This window comes from Carassius auratus, chromosome 45, assembly GCF_003368295.1.
Source record: "Carassius auratus strain Wakin chromosome 45, ASM336829v1, whole genome shotgun sequence".
Taxonomy (NCBI): domain Eukaryota; kingdom Metazoa; phylum Chordata; class Actinopteri; order Cypriniformes; family Cyprinidae; genus Carassius; species Carassius auratus.
Window position 1 is genome coordinate 10,020,784 of NC_039287.1, and position 26,432 is coordinate 10,047,215.

At 37.8% G+C, this 26,432-nt stretch overlaps 3 protein-coding genes across 4 annotated transcripts in view; 1 reads left to right on the plus strand and 2 right to left on the minus strand.

Moving 5' to 3' along the window:
* Positions 1-732: 732 nt before the first annotated feature.
* Positions 733-6,073, minus strand: LOC113063224 (L-threonine 3-dehydrogenase, mitochondrial-like). Of its 2 annotated transcripts, none has more exons than XM_026233467.1 (9): positions 5,914-6,073; positions 4,090-4,294; positions 3,871-3,913; positions 3,682-3,752; positions 2,994-3,143; positions 2,627-2,799; positions 2,440-2,530; positions 1,883-2,152; positions 733-1,799 (listed from the first exon to the last, which is right to left on the minus strand). In XM_026233467.1, the coding sequence occupies exons 2-9, from the start codon at positions 4,277-4,279 to the stop codon at positions 1,660-1,662; spliced, it is 1,128 nt and encodes a 375-aa protein (XP_026089252.1). In that variant the 5' UTR covers positions 4,280-4,294; positions 5,914-6,073; the 3' UTR covers positions 733-1,659. The 2 variants fall into 2 exon arrangements, with proteins under 2 accessions (XP_026089252.1, XP_026089251.1); XM_026233466.1 differs by lacking the exon at positions 5,914-6,073 and adding an exon at positions 4,747-4,834 and having other exon boundaries at positions 1,598-1,799.
* A 2,032-nt stretch (positions 6,074-8,105) lies between these two features.
* LOC113063225 (myotubularin-related protein 9-like) lies at positions 8,106-17,929 on the minus strand. The gene is made up of 11 exons (XM_026233468.1): positions 17,824-17,929; positions 17,041-17,246; positions 16,674-16,782; positions 16,446-16,571; positions 15,446-15,619; positions 15,152-15,369; positions 13,715-13,876; positions 13,205-13,346; positions 12,767-12,987; positions 11,885-12,036; positions 8,106-10,469 (listed from the first exon to the last, which is right to left on the minus strand). Exons 2-11 carry the CDS (start codon positions 17,220-17,222, stop codon positions 10,306-10,308), a joined length of 1,650 nt encoding a protein of 549 aa, XP_026089253.1. The 5' UTR covers positions 17,223-17,246; positions 17,824-17,929; the 3' UTR covers positions 8,106-10,305.
* A 3,341-nt stretch (positions 17,930-21,270) lies between these two features.
* Positions 21,271-26,432, plus strand: part of LOC113063226 (XK-related protein 6-like) — a 47,904-nt gene continuing 42,742 nt past the window's right edge. The window contains exon 1 of the mRNA XM_026233469.1: positions 21,271-23,191. Coding sequence (XP_026089254.1) covers positions 22,617-23,191 — 575 coding nt within the window. The 5' untranslated portion in view covers positions 21,271-22,616. The remainder of the gene's footprint in view (positions 23,192-26,432) is intronic.

The following is a 26,432-nucleotide window of genomic DNA, read 5'->3' on the forward strand; positions in this document are numbered from 1 at the left end:
ATGAGTGCAATGTGAACATGCTTTAATGCAGCTCTTGTGCAGTCATTATATCCTCAAAAGAAACGCCATATTTTCCAAAAGTTATAATTAAAAACTTCAATGACTGGTGGCACTGCAGTCAATCAGGTACTATTAAACAAGTGCAGATACACACCAAGAAAATGAAAAATAAATTTAATAAAAACAATGACAGTTCTACCCTCAGTTATCATTTTTTACCCCTTATGTGCTGTTTGGGGTCTTTTTGATCCCAAAAAATGCCTGCTAAAAAATAATAATAAATAAATAAAATAAAAAAAAGTTGTCAACAATCTACAAAAAAAAATTAAATAATAATAATTATACTGGATTGATATATGGTTGTATGTTAGTGTGAAAAAAAAATCACAATCAGGAGCACACAGTGAAATGAACGAAAAAAATAAATAAATAGTTTTTCTTTTTAATTTGTCAAATAAAATAACTAAATCAAACACAATGCAGACCACAAAATACACGAAAAATACTGTAAGTGGCAACGCTTTCACACGTTCACAGTACAGAAAGTTGTTTTTTATTGTGAGTTTTACAAAAAAAAGTTTTATTAATTTATTCATAAAAATGTTTTAAAAAATACCATAAATCCTCTAAAGCTTCACAAATGTAGAGTAAAAGCATTTATAAAAAAAGGGTAAATCTCACCTACAAAAAGTCTACTGAACTCAAATAACTAATTAATTACTCTTCAAAATATTAAAGATAAAAAAGCTTTATTGACAAGTTTTGTGATCAAAAAGATGTGGATGTAAAGCTTAACTAAAAATAATTTAAATCGGTTTCCCACTCTCCCCTTCATATGAGATAATATATTCCATGGGAAAACATCCATGGGTTATGGCAATAAAATGATAGAAAAAGCATTTAACAAAAGAGACCTTATTAAAATTTACAGCAAACATGTGAAGCAAGACCAAATCTTGCATTTAATTTGTAAGCTGTCTAAATAAATATAGTGCACAAGACAGGAAAAGCAACCGAGAGGGATATGATAACGTCATTTATCATAACAGCCCTCACTTTCCCTGAGGACCTCCATCTGAGTCCCACCCTGTTCAAACCGGACTCTGCTGTTTATTTTAGAAAGGGGTGAAGCTGCTGTTGCTGTAACTATTCCAAATCTTTCATTCATATTAGTCTGAACTCAGCCACCTGCCTTTGCCTCATATTATGATTTTCTACAAAAGGTACAGTAAAATTATATATCTTAAATAAAAGGAAAAAATATAGAATTTCAGAAAGAGACTAGAATTTGGGGAAACTACATTTTAGGATCAGCCACATTCATTCAGTTGGTTCAGTTGGTTTGTTTCTCCTGGAGACATAGTGATCCTTTTTCACTAAATGCAAAGCACAAGCCGGTCTTGACGTCAGGTTTAAACTTATTCCTCTTCATTTAGCTTCCAAACACTTGTAAATCTCCGACTGTTTTCCACCCTGACCTGAAAAGAGACCGACCTCTTTGTATAATATACAATTATACATAGTCCGTGCAAGTCAAAAAGGAAATGCAGATGACACAAAAGAGAAAAGGAATATGACTATTTACAGACCGCGGATCTCTCTTTTGCATCACTATAAATCTTTATGAAATGTACATATTTTCAGTGTTCATGGGAAGACTCAGTTGGCCTGGGAGATGCGGGAGTCTGAGCCGATGAAGTCAAGCATTGTCTGGACCAACTCTGGCAGATCATAGTCGTGCTTCCAGCCCCAGTCTTTCCGGGCGTTGCAGTCATCAAAGTTCATGGGCCAACTGTCAGCTATATAGATGAAAAACAAGCGTTTTTGCACCATTTATTTGTAGCAAAATGTTTGATACAAGTGCAGAATTTTTGGATCATACCTATAGCCTGTCGTACGGAGTCGATCTCATATGTGACCTGAAGATCAGGCAGCTGTTTCTGGACCTCATTTGCAAGTTCCTCCGGTGTGAAGCTCATGGCGTTGATGTTGTAGGTTCGCATACTGAGCGATTCCACCGGTGCCTCCATCACCTCCAGCGTGGCCCGCAAACAGTCATCAATGTACATCATGGGCAGCCGTGTGTCTGGCTTCAAGTTGCACTCAAACTTTCCGGTCTTGACGGCGTCGTGGAAAATCTGCACAGCGTAGTCTGAGAAAAAAAAAAAAGAGACAGACTGTCATTACTCACTGCAGTTTTTTTTTTGGTCAGCAGTCAGTAACAGTAACAGCTGTTGAAGTACTTTTCAAGTTTTCACATGTGACCTCAGGCAGTCGGAGGTGTGGTTCATATGGCTGTCTGGCATTGGTGCAGGCCAGTTAAAAATACTCAAAGTGAACAACACCCCTTTCTGAGCAAGTGCTAGTTGCATAACCTCATTTACGTATGTGAGCAAGGCCATGTGCCAAATAACACAGATGGAGCAGAGCGCACCGTACCTGTCGTGCCACCGCCGGGCTGTGAATCTGCAGAGATGATGCCAGGGTACCGCAGACAGCGGAAGTCAAGGCCATATCGATGGTGGTAGTACTGCAGAAAAGGATTGTGGGTAAAGATTAATATTCAGAGTCACATTCGGCACAGAAAAAAGGTGAAATGCTAAAATAAGGGTGACTGGTGTCTTACCTCCCCCATGAGCTCTGCATGGACTTTAGAGACGCCATATATAGTGCGTGGTCTCTGCACACAGAGGTCAGGAGTGGGGTTTCGAGGTGAAGTTGGTCCGAAGGCACCAATTGTACTGGGCACAAAGAGCCGAAGCCCATGTTCTGCTGCAATGTCTAGGATGTTGTGTAGTCCTACAGAAAAATAAAAATCAGATTTATATTTAGTATCATATCAGAATCAAAAGATAATTTTATCAAAGGCTATTTTTATGGAAAGATCTAGTTGAAAAAATAATTGAAAAAGAGGCAAACGGTAGACTAACAAACAAATTGCATTTAAAAAATTGCAAATAAACGAATTGCATTGAAGTTTTCTAAAATCTTACCAGTGATATTGACTGCTCGTGCCAGTGCCACGTTAGCTTCCCCAACAGCACTTAGAAGAGCACTGTAATGCACTAACCAGGTGATTCTATTGTTTACTACAATCTCCCGCAAGTTCTTGTAGTCCAAAATATCAGAGTAGATAAAGGGGCCTGTGAGGAAACATTTAATCAACAGGTCAGTACTTGTGTGATCAGTCTAGCTCTGTAACTTGACTATTTCTCAATATTAAACATTTTGAAATGAGCACAAAAATCCTAAAATCTTTAAATCCTTAAAAATCACAAAAAGGGGGGGTGGGGGGTACAATGGTGTTGTGTATTCAGAGTTGTTCACAGTGTTAAAGAGTGGATTCTCATGCTAAACATGCCCAAAGTTTTAAAAAAATTATTTAGAAGAATGACTGAGAATTTCTGTGCAGTACTACTCTAGTTCAAGTTCAAGTCTGCTTTATTACTCTATAGGTACTCAAGATTAACATGAGATTAGGTGAAACGGTGTATGTTACGTACCCTTTAAATAAATTCTAAAGTTGCACATTCACTTGTTTTACACATGCAAACAAATGTTCAATCAATTTAAGCTAATTAGAAGACATTTTACTTTAGTACCCATTAACTGAGTGCAACCTGTTATTTCTCTCATGAAACTATTTTTAAAGAATTAGTTTGAGATGAACAGAAGTCATACCACTGTGAAAGACGTTGCTGGGTGGTTTCCTGATATCCGAGAGGATCACATTGTTTTTTCCAAATCGCTTCCTATAAAACGGATATATAGCTTTATTATGTAATATACATTTAGATGTAAAACGTTACGTTTGAAAATGCATCAACTATGCAACACATTTATATACAGTATGTACTACAATGTGCATACCTTAACAGTTTAGCAAGCCCAACACCTAGTTGCCCAAGACCACCTTACAAAGAGAGAAAATTATGAATGATCAAATCTCATGCAAAAAAACACACTAGGGGAGTCAGGATTCACCCTTTTTAAATTTGCTAAAACCAGTGTGATCAACATGATAAATTACAGAAGTACCAACTCTTAAAAAAAAATGCCAATATCGCAAGTACCTGACATTTTTCATACCTGTGATGAGAACTTTAGGGTGGTCCGTTTCAGAGAAGGACACAGAATGAAAGCTGGCGTCAGATCCAGAGGTGACCTGACGCGGGGAGAAGCTGATGTTGCGGATCGCTACAGTCAGAGGCTGACATCCACACGCAGGGGCCAGCAGGGCCTGCTTTGCTACGTTACTAAGGGCTCTGAAGACTGGCATAACTTACTCCGTTACCTGGAAAAACAAGAGGGGACACCATATTGTAAAGCCTTACACATTATAACCTAATCAACAATAATTAAATAACAGTTAAGCAAAAAAAAAAAAAAAAAAAAAAGAGCAAGGTCACCACGTACTCAGTCATATCCTTCCAAACCTGTGTGACTTACAGAAATTTTCGGGCATTATGACTTCATTTGCTTCCACTGCCCATTTAATTTTTTTTTCTACTATACAATGAAAGTGAAAGGTAACTCAGATTCTGTTTGTCATTCTGCCTAAAATCTTCTATGTTCCTCAGAAGCAAGTCATACAGGTTGGAAGATACTGGACATCTAAATAAAAAAGCTTGCGATGTTTTTGGTTCAACATTTCGAGTCAAACATCGAACATGTGCTTTTTGCGGCAGTGCTATTAACCTCAAATTATAACGGCAGGTAACTTAAACAAATTTTAATAAACTATACCTAATGTAAGGCACCCCAAAGTTAATTACAAACTGAAAACCATGTAAATTTCCAGGCTGTCATCGCTTAGCTTCTTACGTCTCAAATGTAAACGCACGAAAAGAGCGAAGAATGTAATTTGAGCAGATTTATACCGCCCTCTCTTCGCCAATCAGCACGCGAGGACCGTGCGCTCGCAGAGCACGCGGACAAAATGCCGAACACATCCTTCAGTTCGACCTTCAAAGGCTTCATTGTGCCAAGTCTCGGACTGTTCTGTTCTTGTTTTTTTGCTGTTGTTGTTGTTTTTTGTTTCACAAAACTTTAACACACAAACCGCGCCTTACTCATCAGCCGGTTTGATTATGAACGGAAAGGTCAGTCAGTCTTCTGGGAATCAGTTTAGACTAACGGTGCTATAATGCGGCACGTTTTAACAAAAACTTGTCCATCTGTGGCCACACAGGCCCTCTGTGCTCGCTTAAAATATTCACACATCACAAAGCCAACCCGTTTTCTACAGACTCGGAGACTAAACACGTGGCGTAAAGGCTCGTGAATATTTAATGAGGTAAGCACCAAGGGAGTTCCTGATTGGTTGTCTGTTGCTAAACAACTCGCTGTAACAATTCGGCCAATATAACCACGTTTTTAAATGACAAGTTATCTCTAGCCCAGGGTTGTGGTTAAATCCAGGGGTACGAGAGAGAAGTGATTCGTGATCTTGACTTCTACTGGAAGACTAGCAGCTCTGTGGAGAAACCGATGTGCTCACGACGACTTTAAACGTTACACACTGTGACGGACACCATAAAATAACGGTCACGTGATAAGGATTGCGACACGAATTTATCAATTTCAAAGAACACTAAAAGGGAAGTCTTGCGTTTTCGGGAAAGTGGCAAAATGAGGAAGAGGCATATAAGAATACCACCTCTTGAGCTTCGTTACAGGCCTAAAAAAAAAAATCACAAATATTTAACGGAATGCTTTAGGACAAAGTAAATGCATTGAGGAATAAAACGCGATAAGATTTAAAAGACGTGAAAGTGAAAAATAAACGAACATGCATTTGTATCTTTCCAGTCAAGGCCATGGGAAGCCAGCGTTCAGATAAGGCTCTAATTATAGGCTCTAATCCTAAAAGCAAAATACAGTCGTTTTCCGTAAATGAATGAATTCACTCACCTTTGGACTATAATACGATTCAGATATTAGGCAAACAATGCGTTTTTCTGGGCGACGTGAACCGTTTCTCTGTCGGGTTTTCCGTCACTGATGTGATGCTTCTCTCACTAACTTCAGTATTGCATTCATTGCATCAGCCCACAGTGGACGTATATATCTGCAGCTCACGAGGCTTTCAAGAGAAGCCGGGTGCGCTCTGATTGGCCAGCGCTGGAGGTGAGGCTCTGGCCACGCCCTCTCTCGACGTCTGGAGAGTTGAATCCTTTATACAGTGAGTAGTCTATGGCTGAAACATGTCTTTCAGGGTTGCACGTTCAACCCTCTCACAACGAATGCAGTCAACGGGACGTTTGGTTATGAGATGGGGGTTGAAAGTGTGAGACAGAAAGCAAATAGTAAAGGGTGGGAAAGAAAGATTCTTTTTTTTGTTTAAATTGCTCTGCAGTTTGTTAGACAGGACCAAACCTACAAAAAAAAAAAAAAAAAAAAAAATATATATATATATATATATATATATATATAGGCTATATAATTTACCTAATGAGTAAAATGTGCTTTGCCTCCCACTAATTTTAGCCTGAAATATATTTTTAAACATAAATCCTTTATTTAAACTATTTTAACCAGCACTTAATTACTTTTATAATAATTATTATTACTAACAATATTACTAGTATTACTACTACCAGTAGCTTTGGTTTAGATTTTTATTATTATATTCATGTAGCCATATTAATTGAGAACAAATAAATATTTAAACTTTCAGAAAAGTAAATGTTTGAAAATTAACTCATAAAGGCAAGAAGGTGATTGAAATGTTGTTAAAATGGCAAAACTCTAAAATAAATTGAGACCAGTTATATGAGGGTGTACATTTTGCTTTATATTTTTTTTACAATTTAACCTAAAAACCTGAATTTGAAGAGGACAACTTATTTGTTTTACCACATTACACTTATTTTTTTCTTACATTTATTTTTCAGTATTTATTTTTTAAATTATTAATTTGTTTAAAAAATATTTTTCATATTTAATATTGATTTAAAAGCACATACATGATCAACTAACATGAGGCGTAGTGACAAAAAAACCTGCCCTGAATCTTTCTTATAAATGTTGAGCCCTGGTTTAGAAGCATTTCAGCAAATAAAAATGATTGAAAACAATGAAATACGAAACATTATTAAACATGGTTAATTATTTTAATCTGTGAATACCACTAAAAAGCATGTTTTGCATCTTAAAAAAAAAAAAAGTCTGACCTTTCCAGCAGCTTTTCTTATTGTTTCTGCTATATTTACTGCCAATGCATGATGGCACTGGCAAGTCAAAGCTATTGCAGCATCTGGTCTGCCAACCACTCACCATCAATATGATTAAGACTATCTGTGAAGCTTCAAGGCCATATCCTCTCAACTCAATTGATCTTTACCCTAAAAATATCTTAGAACCTCAGTCCCATCACTTCAGGTGTATTTATGAGGCTTTTCAGTCTGAACAGATCAATAGGATGGATGCCTGATGTTTGCAGGTCACGGAGGAAGGACACATCTCCCACTTTCCAAAAGAACAAATCTCCAAAATAACAAAATAGTGAATGAGTAACTCAAAGTGTCACACTTTTAGGCCTTGCGTGAAGTGTTTTCCTGAAGGTTACTTCAGGTCTGCTACCGTCTCTGTGCACCCAACAAGTGTTGTCTTGTCCAAAAGCTGAATACAGAGCATGTCAGCACATACATTATTTCCAGACATAGCAAATTGGTATCTGCACAGCACAAGAGGTCCTGTATAGGGTGTGCATCTGAAACTTGAGCACACGTATACCATGTACTGCATGCTCCTGATAATGAGTGAGGAAAGCAACCATATGTTAATGTGATGAGAGATCTGGTGCTTTACACAGCCAGCGGTTGCATAATCACAAACAGTATAAAAGTGTTGCTGTTGAGCCAATTATTTGACAGTTCCACAATAGGATTTAAAATAACAATCAATTATTTTCACAAGAATATATATATTATATATATATATATATATATATATATATATATATATATATATATATATAAAATCGTCCATAATCATGTTTCCCTGATAAGCCATATTTTATTAGCCGTTTTATTAGTTTTCGAACTGAGATACAGGTGGTCAATTTAAATTTTGAAAAATTAAAAAATAAAAACACACACAGATTAAACATTAAACAATCATTTAATGCCCACAGAACATATTTCAGTTAAACATTTAATCAATATCATATTTTGTAAAGCAAGACATGATGCTGTATGGACAATTATACAGTGAATCTTGATGCATGTCAGTTGATGCTACTGAAGTGCCAAAATGAAATAATAAAAAATCATACATGAGAAACAAAACAATAACAACACCAACTACTGTCTAAACCCAGTATCAAAACCTACCTTAAACAAAAACACATTCATAAACGCATCAGAGTACTAGATGGTAAGAACCCAGTGGAATATTAAAATTACCTTTATAGGTTACAGGAGTCTCTACACAATATATTGAAATATTCACCTATTTACGAAACAAGTTAACCCAAAAACCTTTAACGGCACATTGAGCGTATATATCTTGATTTATTTACATAAATGATATGTGAAATGAGTTTTTGCAGCAAACACTTTTTGGGTACAAGACCATGCTCATGGCGCTCATGGAGAACTGGAGGAAATGAAATGCTTTTGTGCAGAACGGAAACTGTAATAATCCCACTGGGCTTATTTTTAGATGTTCCAAAACAACAATGTAACAAAGATATTTAAAGGTTGTGGGTGAAAATTTATGACACATTATTTTGACATTCACAATTTCACTAACAGAAAATCTGTATTCTTAAACTATATATACTCAATAATTTTACTCCATGCAAATATGAATATTATCAGTATACAAACAATCTTACATTTGTAAAAGCAAATAGCTTCACATTTGGCAATTTCTCAAAGGAACAATTCACCCTATGATGAAAATGTGTCACCCTCAGGCCATCCAAGATGTAGATGAGTTTGCTTCTTCATGAGAGCAGATTTTGAGAAATTTAGCATTACATCACTTGCACTTGCAAAAGTTTAAAGGGGTGGTTGATCAGCTTATTTCAAAAGCTTGATTTTGTTTATGGGGTGCAGTGTAACGTGTTCATGCTTAGTTTTTAAAAAAGCCCATTATTGTCACATATTTGACCTTTTTTCTACACCGCTGTTTTCATACTCATAAAAAAACGGTCTGTTGAGGTCCTGGTTCTATGAAGCCCCTCCCTCAGAAATACAAAATGGGCTCTAATTGGTTATCGTGCTAGTGTGTTTGTGATTCGTTAACCAACCGAGTGCACATTGTGCGGAAATGTCACACCCCCTTACCATTATGGGTAGTTGCATGTTCCAGGGGGCGGGGGTTTATGTAACCATCAGGGTTAGTGATGTCACAAACCCAGGAAGAAGCTCGTTGTAGCCCCTTCATGAAATTATTTGTAGTCCTTAAACAGCGATATCTTTAAAAATAATTTATCTCCCTTTGCATTGAACTCCGAGCATCGTAATTTTGCAGATATTGTTTACACTCTAACAGCAACATTACACACTAATGTTCAAAAAGTGAAATAATAATCAATCACCCCTTTAACGTTAAAACACACAGGTTTTCTCTTCAAAATACATGAACTGATGGACTAAAGTCACGAAGATTACTGGTGGATAATGGAGATGTTTTATCAGCTGTTTGGACTCTCATATTGACGGCACCCATTCACTGCAAAGGATCCATTGGTGAGCAAGTGATTTAATGCTAAATTTCTCCTAATCTGTTCTGATGAAGAAACAAACTCTTCTGCATCATGGACGGTTTGAGGGTGAGTAAACACTTAACAAATTGAGATTTTTGGGTGAGCTATCTCTTTAATCAAGTGATCAGTGTCTCTTTGGAAGGAGTTAAAGATCATTAAAGACTATATAAACCACCTGTGTTATATTCAAATGATGAATTTCCAGCATCCAATAGTGAGTACAATATTTTCCCTTTTATTTCATTTTAGAATTGTATTTTCTATTGCACTTCATTGCACGGGACTTATAATGGAAATAAGAAATGGCACGTCAGCAGTTCCTTTTTTTTTGTTGAGAATATGTAAACCAAAACAACAATGTACAATTTCTAGTGAAATGACATCCATATCATAACCTGCTAATCACTTTAATGTGTTTTACATTAAACAAATAATAATTAAGACAAATGCAGCATAGTGTTTGATAAATGTCGACCAATGGAGTCAGAAAGAAAGAGTATGATCAGAGGAGTGTAGATACATGTGCGTGAGGCTTATTTCAGTAAGACAGAGATGGCAAATCAGAAGTGTACAGTTCTGTTGATGTCCTACGGTGTTTGCAGTGGGCCGTCCTCCGTCTCGAGCTGGGCCAGCTGCCTGCGCAGGCTGTTCACTTTGTTCTGCAGCTCCTTGTTGTACTCTATAATATGGACCATCTCCTGATTAGCCTCATCCAAACACTTTGAGGAGCGATTCCAGCGAAGGAATACCCCTATAGAAAAAAAAGTCCAGATGTGATGACATCATCTTTAGATGCTGATCAGTGATCTTTTCTGTCATGACAGCCTGTGATACCATGTTAATATAGAGAACCTGTAATGTATTAGCAATCCATCTGCTTGACAAAAAACTGGACAGTTCTCTCACATATGGTTCTGTACAAAAGTGACTTGGAAGAAAGTGCAAACTGAAGAAAGGATGCATTCATATATAACCCACAAATAGTTTCATTCATTCAGACATACACTAGCAGCATGTGTTACTTCCATTCATACCGACCATGCAGACTGCGTTTGTTTCTATACACACAACTCTTTATTATTAAAACCTTCAAATGATAAATAATGGCAAAATGAAATATGTGCCTACATATCTTTTTGTTTATAAATAAATACATTTAATTATTGTTATAAATGCATTTTTTAATAGGTTGGACCAGTTAATAAAGGAAGGAGCTGAAATACCCAAAAAACATGGCATTTCTAAATAGATTTATAAACTAATCTAGGCAAAGACTTCTATATCTATAATATAAGATTGTTTCATATAGTTATTTTGGTGGGTACACTAATATCCACATGTTTGACTGGAAGTAGATATGAAAGGTCTAAACATATCTGTGAGTTGTTTGAGAACTGCTCATGTGACTGAAAGTGAACCACCATGGCATTAAACTTCATGTCTGCTTGGCTGCTCTTTCACTGCACCTCTAAAATAGAGCCATGACAGGCTCCAGAGATGAGGACTGAAAAAATGAATGGCACAGAGGTCATGGGGTTAAATTACTGTCACACTTGTGAATTCCATGTGACGTTAATCTGTATCTGGTGAAAGGTTTAAAACAAACTGATGCTGAAATTTTTCAAGCTTAATGATATCTGAAACATGACAAGGAAGGTGAGTTTTCTTAAAAGTTATTAAACAATGGAGACAAATTGATTATTATATTTAGAGTAATATTAACTTAAAAAAATAATTAATTAATTTATATAATATTGTATTATAAAATTGAAATACATTTTATATTTAATTATTAATAAATATCCATTATCATTTTTACATTTCTTTTTCATTACACCAGGATAACTATAGTTTTTCAGATGGAAATCTTACTGAATTGTAAAATTGAAGACTGACTAATGCACAATAGGTGCATCTACAGCCTGTCATGGAAGAATCATTTCAAACCACATACTGATCTCACAAGCCATATGTTCTTTAGGCATCTCACACATCTGAAGTGGCACTGCAAAAATACAGTTAAAGCACCAAGCAACACGTGACTGCCCCCTAAAGTTTAACTGGGAAACTTGCTTTTCAATCTCATGTTCATGATGTCATGTTCACAGCAACTGCTGGAAACGATCAAAAAAAGAGAGGAAGGTGGTGAGATTTGATGGTGCTCACCCTCCCACAGCAGCAGGCTCTGAGGAGCCACAGACGGCCAGATGACCAGGTTATTGGGCTCATATAGTGGGTTGAGAAACCGCTCCAGCTCCTGAGGTCTGTTCACCCACGACCACAGAGAAACAGTTTTCTGAGACAGCAGAAGCTTCAACCTGAAACATTACACAGAAAGGGCAAAGCTTATATTTACAGCTAAACTTTACAATAAAGTTTATGTTACGAGGAGCCAGACACATCCAGCCACTGCTATCCATTATAGTATCAATAAGCATTTAGAAAGCCTTTCAAATGTTAAACCAGAATGAAACCTCTCCTCTTGGGTCCAAATATCAGATTAATGACATCACACATTGTCAGTGTCAAAAAACTGGAACATTTTGAAATCTGATACACTTTAAACAACAAGCGGAAAATAATTTCCTAAAACATCCTGCTCAGAATAAGAGACAAACACAAAAGGGTCACTGCCTAGCTACAAGCTGACCTCTACAGACGCAGGAGTGTTGACGGAAAGGGTTGTGACCTTCTGCTCCTGAATTTATCTTCCCATATGGATAGAATAACAACATGCCAACATTCATGTGTAATAGAGTTTTTCCGTTCAAGTGCAAGTGTAAACTACGGCCCAATCTCAAATTCCCTTGCTGTTTTCTTCCAGACCGACACTTTGGAAATGTAACTACTACACAGACACACAAGTTACCTTCAGAGTGATAAAATAAGTGCCGTTTGCGACAGGTCCTGTGTTGACAGATTTATCTGATATGGTTAAAACCAACCGTTTTGACATGGTTGTATGTGATGTAATACAGGAAATGAGATCGTATGTGAGAATCTGTAAATGGACGTCATGACAGGACTGTGGTGGAGGGGAACACTAACCTCTCGGCCACGCTGTTTCCGAGGAAAGTGCCAAACTGTGAGGCATAGGCGTGCTCGAAGAGCATGATCAGGAAGTTCTCGTTGAACTGGAAGGAGCAGGGGAACTGCCGTAGGATCTGCCACACACAGTCCAGGAAGAGCAGGAACACGGGCGCTTCACTTCGGGGCTTCCCGTTTGAGTATGCGGACTGTGCACAGCGCTGCTGGAACGGGTGACCGGCCTGGAGATAAAGGTTACAGGATCATAGGTTATCCCAGACTTCACTGAGAAACATCATTTTAAAACCAAGACTGGGTTTCATACCACTAACTAGTTCCCTGGTGCATTCTGATATTTTCTAGGTAGGGTAACAGAATGATTTTGATGATGGGATAGGAACCAGATGAGACAATTCGGACACATCTGTGTCAAGAGTTTTCCAAGGGAACCTCTCTCACCTGTAACCACTCTCGCTCAATCAGCACCTCAAAGCCACGGATGGTCCTGCATGCCGGATCGAGGATGATCTGGGCAAGAGACGTCACCTGCAATGTCGAATCAGTGCCCTCTGTGCCATGAACCAGAACTGACGCCCCTTCCCTAGAATACAACACAAATAAAAAGTGGCTCCTCCTCATTCGCAACTGCACTCAGATTGAGATGATTTAGCACACTCTACAAACCTGATAATAAACTTCGGGCCAAAAGCAGCTTTTAAAACAGCAGTAGCAGTGTGGTATGAACACAATGGCAATTACAGCATGACAACAGCATTAATTATCACCACAACAACCTTTGCAACAAATGTGCTGAGAAACAGCGATAGCAGCTTTTGTAATTAACTTAGCTGAAACAGAGCTAAAACAGTAATTAACACAGCTGCACAATATGGCATTTACAGATCTATCTGCATTGTAATGACTCTGTGTGTGAGAGACAGGAACAGACAGACTTATCAACAGATGTACCTGTCGATGCACTGTGCAGCCAGGCAGGCCGTTGTGAGGATTTCCTTAACATTACTCTGCCAGTTGGACGCTTCAAGTTTACTGAGCCAGCGGTCCATGCTGTGCGACTGATCGTTGCATGCCTCAACCAGCTTTATCAGACTCTCCTGCAGAACATTAGACCTGTGGGAGAACAGCTGCCAGATTATAGTCCAATTACAGAACTCATTTATGCAGCTGTGTTTGTTTGCTTACATACGATATGCTTCATCTCCAAATTGGCATTTTACTACAACTGATGCATTTCCAGGCTTAAATGATTTTAAGTCCCCTAATTTAAATACAGTGTGTGTAGTAGTCTCATTCTTAGATGGTGCAAAGCACCCAAAGTCCATTCACTGACTGCCTTATGCATACAAAATTGAAAAGAAACTGATTTGGCAAAGTCTAATCTGAATCACTGATTTACACAAACTTTATCAGTTTGCCTGTAAACCAAGCTGAGCACTTGAGAAATACTCACTGGAACTGCCTAAGTTTGTTGAAATCATGATGAGACCAGAGAGAAGATCAAGTTATGGTTTTGATAAAACATTACAATGTCTAAATACATACACACACACATATATATATATATATATATATATATATATATATATATATATATATATATATATATATATATATATATATAATTTTTTTTTTACATGGATTAATTGTTCACAATAACATCTATAACATCTATAACATGCATTGACAAAAAACATCTATAACATGCATTGACAAAATAGTTATTAATATCAAATATTGAATTCGTTTCATGCATACTTTTAAATAAAAAATGCAAAAATGTCAATTTAATAAAATAAATTATTTGTTTGTATCGTATCTATTACTTTGAACCTATTTAACTACAGAGTCTTCACAGTTTTTTATTTTTCCACTGATTTCTTTACAGCTATACAAATAACCTGCTGCATCATAATTTAAATATTTTTCAGTGCTGGTAAATTGCATGTAAAAACAAAACAAAAATGCTGTTGATCATTTTACACGTTGGTCAGGTGGTCAATAATAATAAAACGTCTAATAAAATTTATTTTTACGTCAAATTCACTTATGTTCTCTACATTTCAATGCAAAAAAATGTAAAGCTAAATTGTATCACAGGAACAAATTACATTATAAAAATATAAAAAATTAAAATAGAAAACAGTTATTTTAAATTGTAATAGTATTTCACAAAATTACTGATCTGTATTTTTAATCAAATAAATGCAGCATTATATTGTATAACATTATATTACATTATGTTGCGATGTTCAATTTTAAAATGGCTGATTTTCTATTTTGGTTTATTTAGAACTCATGAAAATGATTATGATCCAGGATATTAATATTGTCCATATCTGTATTCATGCAGTCAGTCTGGCTATGTGAGAATAACTGGATAAACACCTCTCTACTGCTTTATGTATCCTCCTCCACTGAGGGTAGTTGGCTTCCTGTTCAAATCCTCCTCCGCGAGCTTTAGCCTGCTGTGCTACAGCTACAGTCCGTGTGTCGATGATGTAACCTCGCTTCCCTGCACAAAGCGTGGCATTGATCAGTTTCTCGTCCTCTTTGCAGCGGCGTCCATTGGTTCCTGTTAGTGGCTGTGCTGCTCGCATCATCACCTGTGGACAGCATGATCAGGGTCTGTATTAAATAGATCTAAATTTGGAAACAACATTTCCAAAGTGCACTTCTAACCATGCCGTTTTTCTTGTGGTAGTAACTGAGCACAGGGAAACGACCACCGTGGCGAAAGGAAGCAGCTTTGCAGAGGCTTTCATCATCGATGTCTTTGGGCACGGTCAGTAGGGACGGGTACGAGGGGCACACGCTGAAGTCTTTATTTACTTCACTCAGTCTCCATTCATCTGTCTGAGAGAGGACAACAGAACTCACTGCCACCTTTATCATTTAGACACTTTATTTTTAATTGAAACTAACAAAACTCTAAAGCAGAAATGTTTAAAAAGCTTCCATTAATGAATTTTAACTAAGTCTAATTCTAAACTAAATCAATTTTAAAATACGCTGATATACACTAACACTCAAAAGTTGGGTAGGTTTTTTTTCATTATTACTTTTATTTAGAAGGATGTATTAAATTGATCACAGGTGACAGTATATTATGTTAGAAAAAAATATTTCAAAATAAATGCTGTTTAGACCACTTAAAATTTCCACAAGATATTAAGAAATATTACTATTACATTAAGCAGAACAACTGTTTTCAACATATTAATAATAATAAATGCTCCTTGAGCCCCAAATCAGCATATTAGAAGGATCATGTGACACTGAAGACTGGAGTAATGATGCTGAAAATTCATCTTTGCATCACAAGAATAAATTACATTTTAAAATAAATCTTAATAATAAAAAAATAATTATTGTAATTATTTTGCCCAGTATTATTATAGTGTTATTATCATACTTCATTAAAATAAATGCAGCTTTGGTGAGTATGAAAGACTTTCAAAAACATAAAATAAAATCTTATCATGCCCAAAACCTTGAATGGTAGTGTATGAAATACTAACTGTATTTGAATTAAATTGGATATCAGAAAATACAGTCACAAATATTTTCTATGTGGCTTCCTATAGAGATCAATCTGAAAAAAAAAAAAAAAAAAAAAAAAACAGTTGTACAACTTTTTCGGATGACCTCAGGGTCAAGGCTTCCAGGGATAAAACAATACCATAGACTCCAGATCTTTGAAAGCCTCCTCTGGTACAAACAACTGCCATCCATCCTCAATGACCTCAAACAGAGGACGGTAGAAGAACGGATACATCAGGGACACAGAGTCCAGCGTGGAGAGAGCCTGAAAAATTAATGATCATACACTGAACACTAACTGATTAGTAGAAATTACGTTTATTGCATTATTATTCTGCTTTATGAGTGAGTACTAATGCAGTCTTACCTCAATAGAGCTGGCAATATTAAGACACTCCTCCATGCCAGGTATGTCCAGCTGAATCACCCGCAGGTCTTTACACTTTACAATAATAGTTCCCAGGGATCCGATAAACCTGCAAATATTAGGTCAGTTAGGTTCTTTCAACAGTCTCTCATGCTCACCAAGGCTGCATTTAATTGATCAAACTTACCTTGTGAAAAATTATTACATTTTAAAACAACTTTTCTATATAATAGAATATTTTTTTATATTAACTAATGGAACCTTATTGTAACGTGTTACCCAGAAATCTTTTATAACATTATAAATGTCTTTACTATCACGTTTGATCAATAACATGCATCCTTGATGACTAATATGTCAGACGTACCTTTTCTCAATAGAGTCAATGTTAGCATGAAGCAGCCAGAGCTCCTCAGTGTTGTCCTGGCGAGAAGACAAGATGAGGTGATGTCCTGTCAGACACAGAGTTCCCTCCACAGTGGGCATGAAGGGTCGGTGGAGGACCACTCCATCCACACGAGGGGTTTTGATCAGCTCGGCAAACTCCATGATGTTTTGAGAGGTACAAGACACCTGCGAGAGTCAATGGGACAGGACACACTGATGAACACTGGAATGCAAATTACTAGTCGGTTTGTTATTATTCCGTGAATTGCATTTATTTAAATTATATTTTTATTTAAGGTTACTTTGACAACTAAACCTATATAATAGCATGAAAATAATAAAAGCAATGTTGATACGCGGTTTATAAGAGGTTTGTTATTAGTCATGTCTTGCAGCGGTGGATTTTTAATCTGCTTCAGTTTGCAAAACATGACGCAAGCATGAGACAGCGGTAAGAAAAAATGCAGCATTCGCCTCTTTTGCTTTAAAGAGCATAACTAAAACAGACACCTATGTGTATATATAAACAGTTATTGTAGCATATTCAAGGTCCAATTTCTCTCGGCTCGCTGTGTCATCATTAAATATGGCAACAGACGGGATTTAAAGCTTTGTGTCGCTTTAACATAAAAACGCTCGTACTAAAACTAATAACATTACACTCGTCAAAGAACTGCAGGTGCAATGTTACTTGTTAAGAACAAAATATGCATTATAAACATGTACTAAGACGAGATGACAGCGGTTACAGCTTTCCTCTCACCTGACACCTCCACTTCCTTGTTTCTTTCCACTCCTTTGTTGGATTTAACAACCGACCGCGAGCAAATGTGGATCAATATCGCCGCCTAACGTTATTCGTTTGGATGAAAGTGAGGGAGCGCGAGGACAATGAAGGAGAGGAGTCTTGAATATTCTCACTCGTCCTATTCTCAAATAAATAAATAAAATATGGTAATTATTTAGATAATTATAACTGTATGTAAGTATTAATATAAAATGTAGTTACCAATGTAATTACAAAAACAATGTTCTCTACAGGTTTATAAAATATTATCACAAAGCTTTGGTGAGGAACAGCATGGCTATATAGGCCAACTAGACCAACTTTAACTATAAACCATAAACTTGTCATAACTGTGGAAATAGATTGAGGGGTTAACAGCACCAAATTCACCCTACAAAAAGTTAAACAACACAACAGATGAGATGTGGAACATGTTTGTAAGGTCAAATGTAGTGTCAAAAGTGGATTCACTGGAGTTAATGAAACTCATTATATTTTACATCATTTTTTGCTCGCAAATATATTATGTTCGCAACTGAAAAAAAATACAGGAATAAAAAAAAAAAAAAAAAAAAATCACTTACCACCATTTTAGCATGTTATACCTGTGGAAAATCTAGATACATAACATTTAAAATGGTTAATAAAGGGAACTTCATATAATTTCCACAGTCAGTACTGATTATTTTCAGTAGTTGAACTGTGGACTGTGCACTTGTGGAACTGAACAAACAGTTCTGGAACGTATTCCAGGGAATAGACACCTCTTGCTGCTCAATATTGAGTGGCAAAAGAATTTAAACTCTTGCATCTTGAAATGATCTAATGTTAACCAGTAAACAAAGTATAAAATTAAAATGAAATAAAATAAAATAAAATGTGTCTTGATGTTTTCAAGTGTAATTCACAATGGTTTTATGGGGTTATTATGAATAAATAAACAAACAAACAAATAAATAAATTGGTTCCATTATTGTACTACATTATGACATTTCAAGCATTTTATATTACAATATAGTATTTTTAATGTAATATATAATTGCAAAGATTATATTGAGAGATTTTGAGACATGTAAGAGATTTTTATCTTTAATTTATGTATCTGATATCAACAGTTTTGGTCCTTTTAGTGTGCAGTATTTAATATTGACTTATGAAAAGATCATATTTCAGTGAAGCGTGTGTGTGTGTGTGTGTGTGTGTGTGTGCGCGCATGCACATGTACACCTGTATGAGTTCACAACACGGCTCCTGCTGTAGTCTTAGCAGAATCCTGTTAGGAGAAGAGTGGCGTCCTGTTGAGGAGGAAGATGAGTGTCTGGCGTCTCTTGAGCACCGTGAGAGATTACAGTCACTCCATTATTTAGCTTGAGTTACATGTGTGCCATAAACCCCACACTCCCTCAAAAAATATGCTGCTCCATTTGCTCTCATTAAAAATGTATGCAAAAAAAAAAAAAATAATAATAATAATCATCTGTTGAGCCAGGCACTCATAAGCATACTGTACATTTTCATCTCATATTATAGTATATCAGTCATGAACAAAGCTACATAGCAGAGCACTGGTTTTAAAATCTGTGAAGATCTGCTTTTGTCAATTGGCAGATGATATAACATATCATGTTAGTTTCTTTGTTATTATCACAGTGTGACACCAATTAAGACGATAAAGGACTTAAAGCAATAGATCACTCAAAAATATACTCTCGCTCAGGCCATCCAAGATTTAGACGTTTGTTTCTTCATCAGAACAGATTTGGAGAAATTTAGTACATGTAGTATTTAATACATGAGTTTCACAATTTGAGTTGAATTACTGAAATATATGAACTTTTCCTGGACATTCTAATTGTTTGACAAGCACCTGTATATCATTTGCTCATCAATAGATCCTCTGCAGTGAATGGGTGCCGTCAGAATGAGAGTTCAAACAGATGATAAAAATAACACAATAACCCACAAGCAGTTCACATGACTCAGTTCATCGATTAATGATTTGTGAAGTGAAAAGGGATGGACTATGAAGTGTTATATGGATTATGAAATGATGGATTTGTTTCTTACAATTACACAGCTTCAGTTTTTCACTTCACAAGATGTTAATTGATGGACTGGAGATGTGTTGATAACTTGTGGATTATTGTGATGTTTTTATCAGCAGTTTGGACTCACATTCTGACGGCACCCATTCACTGCAGAGGATCCACTGGTGAACAAGTGATATAATGATAGATTTCTCCAAATCTGTTGTCATGAAGCAAACAAACTGATCTACAGCTTTGATTACCTGAGCAAATTTTAAATTCCTTTAAAATAAAATAAAATAAAATAGCATTTTATTTAAAAAAGTCTCTAATAATCCTGATGATATGGGATGTTTTTCATATCAATCCTTAAACTGCATGCTCATTTTTTTTTAATGATCCAAAAAGACATGATTTTTGTTGTTGTTGTTGTTGTTGTTAGTTTGTTCTTTTTTTTCATATTGCATTGTATGGAATAATTGTCTGTTTGTTACCATTGTGCATGACACCAATTAAAGGCAACACCACGCACGACACTGTATCTCAGACCGTTTCTCTTTGCTTCAAGCCACTTTGATAGTAGCTTTTTATAATATTAGCTCAGAAGTGCTAGTTTGTTCCGCTCATCAAACAATCCTGTGAAGTTTCCTCGGCTCTGAACCCCAGAAGAGACACTGACAGTGCACGCTAATTTGAAGAACTTCACACCAGACCCGCAGCACTGTGCAAATTCAGAGTCACTGCATTTATGAATGATTTCCAAACATTTCCTTATGTAGGAACCATTTCTGAATACAAGATGAGGCAGCAGTGCACACTTTCTCTGAACATCTTACTTTCATGTAATTCACATCAAATATCCGTTGCAATTGATACCAAATGGGAAAGGTTGGCAGAGAAATGTTGTTCTCTTTTCATGAATAAACAATAGACTGTTGCAATAAAAAATAATGATTACTGTAATGCCGCCATGCCTGTGCCTTAAGTTACAATCTAAGCCTATTGGCAACCAGTGGGACTGTAGTGTGAGATCATCTTATTAATCTAACAGTGGCACCGTCTTAATGTGTCCCTGGCACTTCCACAGGTGTTGAGGATTTACAATGGCTTGTGGGAGGGTGAGACGGAGTCCTATAGCGGTGGCAATGGATGGCAGTACTGCACTGGGAACTGTTTTGCTGCAGACAAAACACACTTCCGTTTGTAATCAGAACTCAAGTGGTATGTGGTAACTTTTTTTCTTATGATAACAGCAATGCTTTTGGCAAGGACCAACGTTTTCTTTCTCGATCGCTTGTTCTTTAGTTTGATTGACACCTGGAGAAACCTGAATCAAGGCTTTGAGAAATAGCTCAGAGTGCAGATCGGCTGCTGATGCCATGGGTTTTCAAAGAATAAAGGCTGAATTTAGCAGTCTAATAAATGATATGTAACCAATGTGGATGTGGGCTGTTGGGTACAGTTTGACCCAGATGGGAGACCAAGAAAGTTGCAATCAAGATCTTTTTTTTTTCTTTTTTTTTAATAATGAAATTCCTTTCTTCAGAATTGTCCAAAATTCATGCTGAAACCAGCTTCAACCTAGATGCAAAATACAATTTATTTTAATATTTAAATTAAAAAAATAATAATATTTAGAACATGAGAAAATGAGTGCTGCCCAAGACAACTGTCATTAATTAGAAATATCTGAATGCTGACTTCCACGAGATGCGATATAGATATATTTTAAACATCAGAATAACGGATATGACAGACAGGTAAACAAACAGATCAATCACTCCACCACTTTACAACACACTTTCAAAGGAGAAAGGAAGAGACGGGTGGGTACAAATAGTCTCGACTGTGCTTTTCACGGACAGCAAATGGACAGTTTTCTTGTCACAACAATATTTTTCGCGCTTCATTTTACAGATGTACTCTACCTTTATTGCTACTTTAATCCAGGGAGAGGCTGTTACGTTTACAAATGGGTTGAGCTTTTCTAGTTTTCACAGAAGAGAGTTGTTTGTCACAAACAGGACGGCACAGATGCGTAGGTCTATGCCTGACCGCAAACATGCACGATGCGCCCTGCGCTTCCGTCTATTTGCCCTGAATTAAATTCATTTTGAGAGTGGATTTGTGTGCACATCTTGTTTACCCTTCATTTACTTGTGTTTATTACATTCTACTGAAATCTTGATCATCTTGGTGTCATGATGGTACAGAAGAGAGGAGGAGAACGTGAAAGGCATTATGCATGTGTGTGTAGGCAAAAGTGTTCTTCCACCTGATGATGAGGGGCCAATTTTCACGAGCGGCGTGCTCACTACAGCATTACATCACTCAGCATCCCCCAGTCCCGAGGTGTCCAATCGAGCACTAGGTGGCATCCTAGATGAGTAAGGATCCGCGTCTCTGTTTGTGCTCCGTTCAGTAGAGACATCCAGTCAGCGGCGTCGGGTGTCTCAGGGAACAGTCCCGCGCTCGCTCCCTGTGCGGGGACGCTTGCAAACACAATGCGCAGGTGACAAGAACCCGCTTCCAGGAGTTCGTCTCTGACTTGTGCCGGCTCGAGGACTAGAACAGCACTGCCTTTACCGTCCGGAGCGCCGCGGGAGGATGCACTGCCTCTCTGGCGTCACCATCACCCCACAACTCCATGGCTACCACATTAGGGGTACTCTGGAGAAACAGGTGTCGGGGAAGTGACGTCACGAGCCTCGGAAACCGGAGGTGTGCGCTTTGGAGAGCAAGATGGCAGCGAAATCCGACGGTCGGGGGGTCGTCACCGGTTTCGCCCAGCTGCACAACCTGGACGAGACGGTGGGGAGCTGCGAGGACGACCCGCGGCAGGGCAGCTCCTTCCACATCTGCCACTGCTGCAACACCTCGTCGTGCTACTGGGGCTGCCGGAGCGCCTGTCTGCGTTACCTCCTGGGCAAGGGGAGAGACGTCAGGCGGCCACCTCACGAGGAGCGCCTGTGGTTGGACTGCCTGTGGATCGTCCTCGCGCTCCTCGTCTTCTTCTGGGACGTGGGCACTGACTTATGGCTCGCGCTCGACTACTATGTCAAGCAGGACTACCTCTGGTTCGGACTCACACTGTTCTTCGTGCTGGTGCCGTCGGTGCTGGTCCAGATCTTGAGCTTCAGGTGGTTCGTGCAGGATTACACGGGGGGCGGTCTGGCCTCCGTGGAGGGTCTCAGCCGCAGCCGGAGAGCCACGGCGGGCACGAGCGCAGGGGTGTACGGCAGGGCCAGATGCTGCCGCGCATCAGTGTGGGTCTGGCAGACGCTCATACACATCCTCCAGATGGGACAAGTGTGGAGGTAAGCGTTCCGTTAGTTTCTCCTATAGCCCGTCACCTGGTATGACCCATGCAGACCAGAACACAGGTGATGCGAGGATAACTCTAAGCATGTGCTTTTCTCTGAATGAACATCGTGCTCTCGTGAAATCTGTGGCATCAGTATGCGCAGCAGGGCGCTGGAAGTACACAGTGCGTAACTGAGGTGAGTCTCACAGTGCATCTGAGGATTCATTCACCCTCCCTTGGCTGCTCAACTCTCAGAGACTGCTGGCGAGACGGGCGTCGGGTTTCTCAGGGTCCCCGTGCGTCCCTCATAATGACATCCCTCCTTCCTACGCTCGATATCATCGACACAATCTGTGCTCTTTGATCCTTCGCGTTTTAGTAAGGATTCATCATCATAGGTGCAGTGCGTTATAACGCCAGTCAGTACAGTGTGTGCTCTCAAGTGAGGAATAGTTCTTGCGCGTGCGTGGAATACCGCCCGTGACATGTTGTACTGAACGTCTGATCCACTAGATATGATGCGACAGTTTTTTTTTTTTCCTGCAGCAGACAGGCGCAGTGGCCGTGTCATGTTTGTGTGAATGCGTTCAGTCTAGCCGGACGATTTAGCTTGATTTCGATGCCATTCATTATTCATGTTTGCTTGTGTTCGTGCTTTCTTCTCTTTATACGATGCGATTATTGCTTAAAGATAAGACTCTCTGTCATCACTGGCTCTCAATTGTCATGATGTCATCGCTTTAAAGGTGCTTCAGCATCTCACGCGAGCGCGCGCTCTCTCTCTCTCTCTCTCTCTCTCTCTCTCTCGTGTGCGTACAAAAAGTCCTTTTCATCTTTCATATAGTCACGACAAGACAGTTTTACTAAGATAAATCTAGTAAAATCTTTCTTAAAAGCCAAGTTAAACGCTCATTTTGGACAAGTTAAATAATACTCTGCATCGACAGTAAAATTATAAGTGTGTGTGTGTGTGTGTGTGTGTATACATATATATATATATATATATATATATATATATATATATAAAACAAACAGTAGACTATACCTGAGTGACTGACTTTGCTGAGATTTTAAAGTGTGGAGCCGGTGGAGCAAGTGTCATCTTCATGAAGTTTAAAAAAAAAAAGAAACACAGAACTGTGTGCAGCAGCTCACTTTTGAAGTGCTATCACTACTTAAATGTCTTCATTGCGGTTAAAGTGTACTTTTTTGTTTATCATAGGTACTTGTAGGTCTAATAGGCTACATTGTTTTCTTCTTCATTAAATTCAGTGCTGAAAGTATAGACACTTGTTTACAGTTAAAGTTTAAAAGGTAATGTTTATCTATATGTATACAGTTACCCTGATGAAAGACTTTTACTGTATTCTGACTTTTTAACTATATGTTGGCTCTTTAAAGATGTGACTCAAGCACTCCTCGCAACACAAAACAGTTACTGCTTCATTGTGGAATAAATGCAAAACCCAAATATAATGCAATGGCAGTTTTGAGGTAGAATGCTGAGCAGTGTATCATCTTAAAAATAGAGCAGCTTTTAAAGTGCTGGTGGAAATGGGTTAGAAGTCAGCATCAAAGAAGTCTTTTTTTTTGTTCCTTTTAAGACGGTGTGAATAAGGTGCTCATAATTAGATGACATCGAAATCAAATAAGAAGATCCTTAAGGCTTTTGTTATGTCTGTCAATCTTGAACTACGTTTTGTACAACAAAGTACCATTGTACCTGTGTGCATTTTCATATTTTAATACTTATATTGTTGCATCTGTCAGTTGTTATTGCTTTCTAGCCAGAACCCACATTGGCTTTATCTCTCAAACTGAACAGATAATGTTCTTTGGTCACACCAAACATTAGCAAGCAACTCATTTCTATGTGAAAACAAAAAATCTATAAAGTGGAATTACACACATCTGTCTTTGCAGCAGCTTCTGACTACTGGACAAATCTTTCTGCCAAAGACTTTAGAACTTGTGCATTTTAAGAAAGTGCGTGAGACATTTCTCAGTCGGATGTTTATTTATTTATGCTTGGCATGAGATCCTGATGATGATGTCTTTGTTGGCTTCAGTATCTGATGCGGCAGCTCAACTGCCAAAACCTCGAGCCTTTCCCAATCGTCTTGACTTGAAAGTCAGTCAGTGCAAGCGTCTTGAGAGATAAATGGGAAATAATGATCAATTAACCAGCCAAGGGCACTGCTTGTGTGCTTTGTTTAGCTCTTGGCACAACAATTGCTGCCTAGTTAGGGCAACTTGGTGAAAACGAGTATAGCTCAGGATTCTTACTCCCAGCATGTCTGATATGTCATGTATTACTACTTTTTAAATAGTAAAATCTCAATTTCCAAAAAATATTAAGCAGCACAACTGTTTTCAACACTGATGTTAATAAGAAATGTTTTTTAAGCAGCAAATCTGCTTCATGTGAGACTGTAGAGTGGATACTGGAGTAATGGCAGCTGAACAATTTAGATGTACCATCACTGGAATACATTACACTTGAAAATATATTCAAATAGAAAACAGTTATTTTGAAATTGTAATAATATTTCACAATATAATTGCATTTTTGATCAAATAAATGCAGACTTGGTGAGAATAAAGAAACATCTTTAAAAAAAAAAAAAGATAAAATCTTACTGACCCAGAACATTTAAACAGTGTATATAGGTTTTGTTTAGTTTTTGCTGCTTTTTTTGTAGTCTCTGTAATGATGGACACTTTAATAAAATGAATGCAGAATGATTTTGAGCATATGAGAGAACATACTTCTGGTTTGGTGTTAATGACGAGCTACTTGAGCCTTACTGATGGTGCTGTAGAAACATCTAAGACAAAAAAGCCTGGGAAACACTCTAATCCACTCCTTCCAAAATGCTTTAAGGCACTTCCTTTGCCTCATTCCTTTTCTGTGCTGTCTGTGTAAAATCATTGCTTTGCTGCTCTGTCCTCCCCATCCACTAGTTAAAGTCATAATATGCACTTTCCTCTTCTCTCCCTCGCTGCCTGTTTTCCCTTTTATATAAATTTCCACTTGACCTCCATTTCTGTCAAGGAAACTGGAGCATCTGTTGGCCTTCCCATTATTGGAGACTTTTCCCCCGTATGTGTGACGTTTAGAGCAGCCCTCCCTCCACACTTCATCACCTCTAGGACGCTCACTGTCCCCATTCTCTCCTGTTTGCCCTCTCAGTGTCACACCTCTCACAAGGGCTCAGGTAGGATATATAGTCAGCTACTATATATAGTGACTA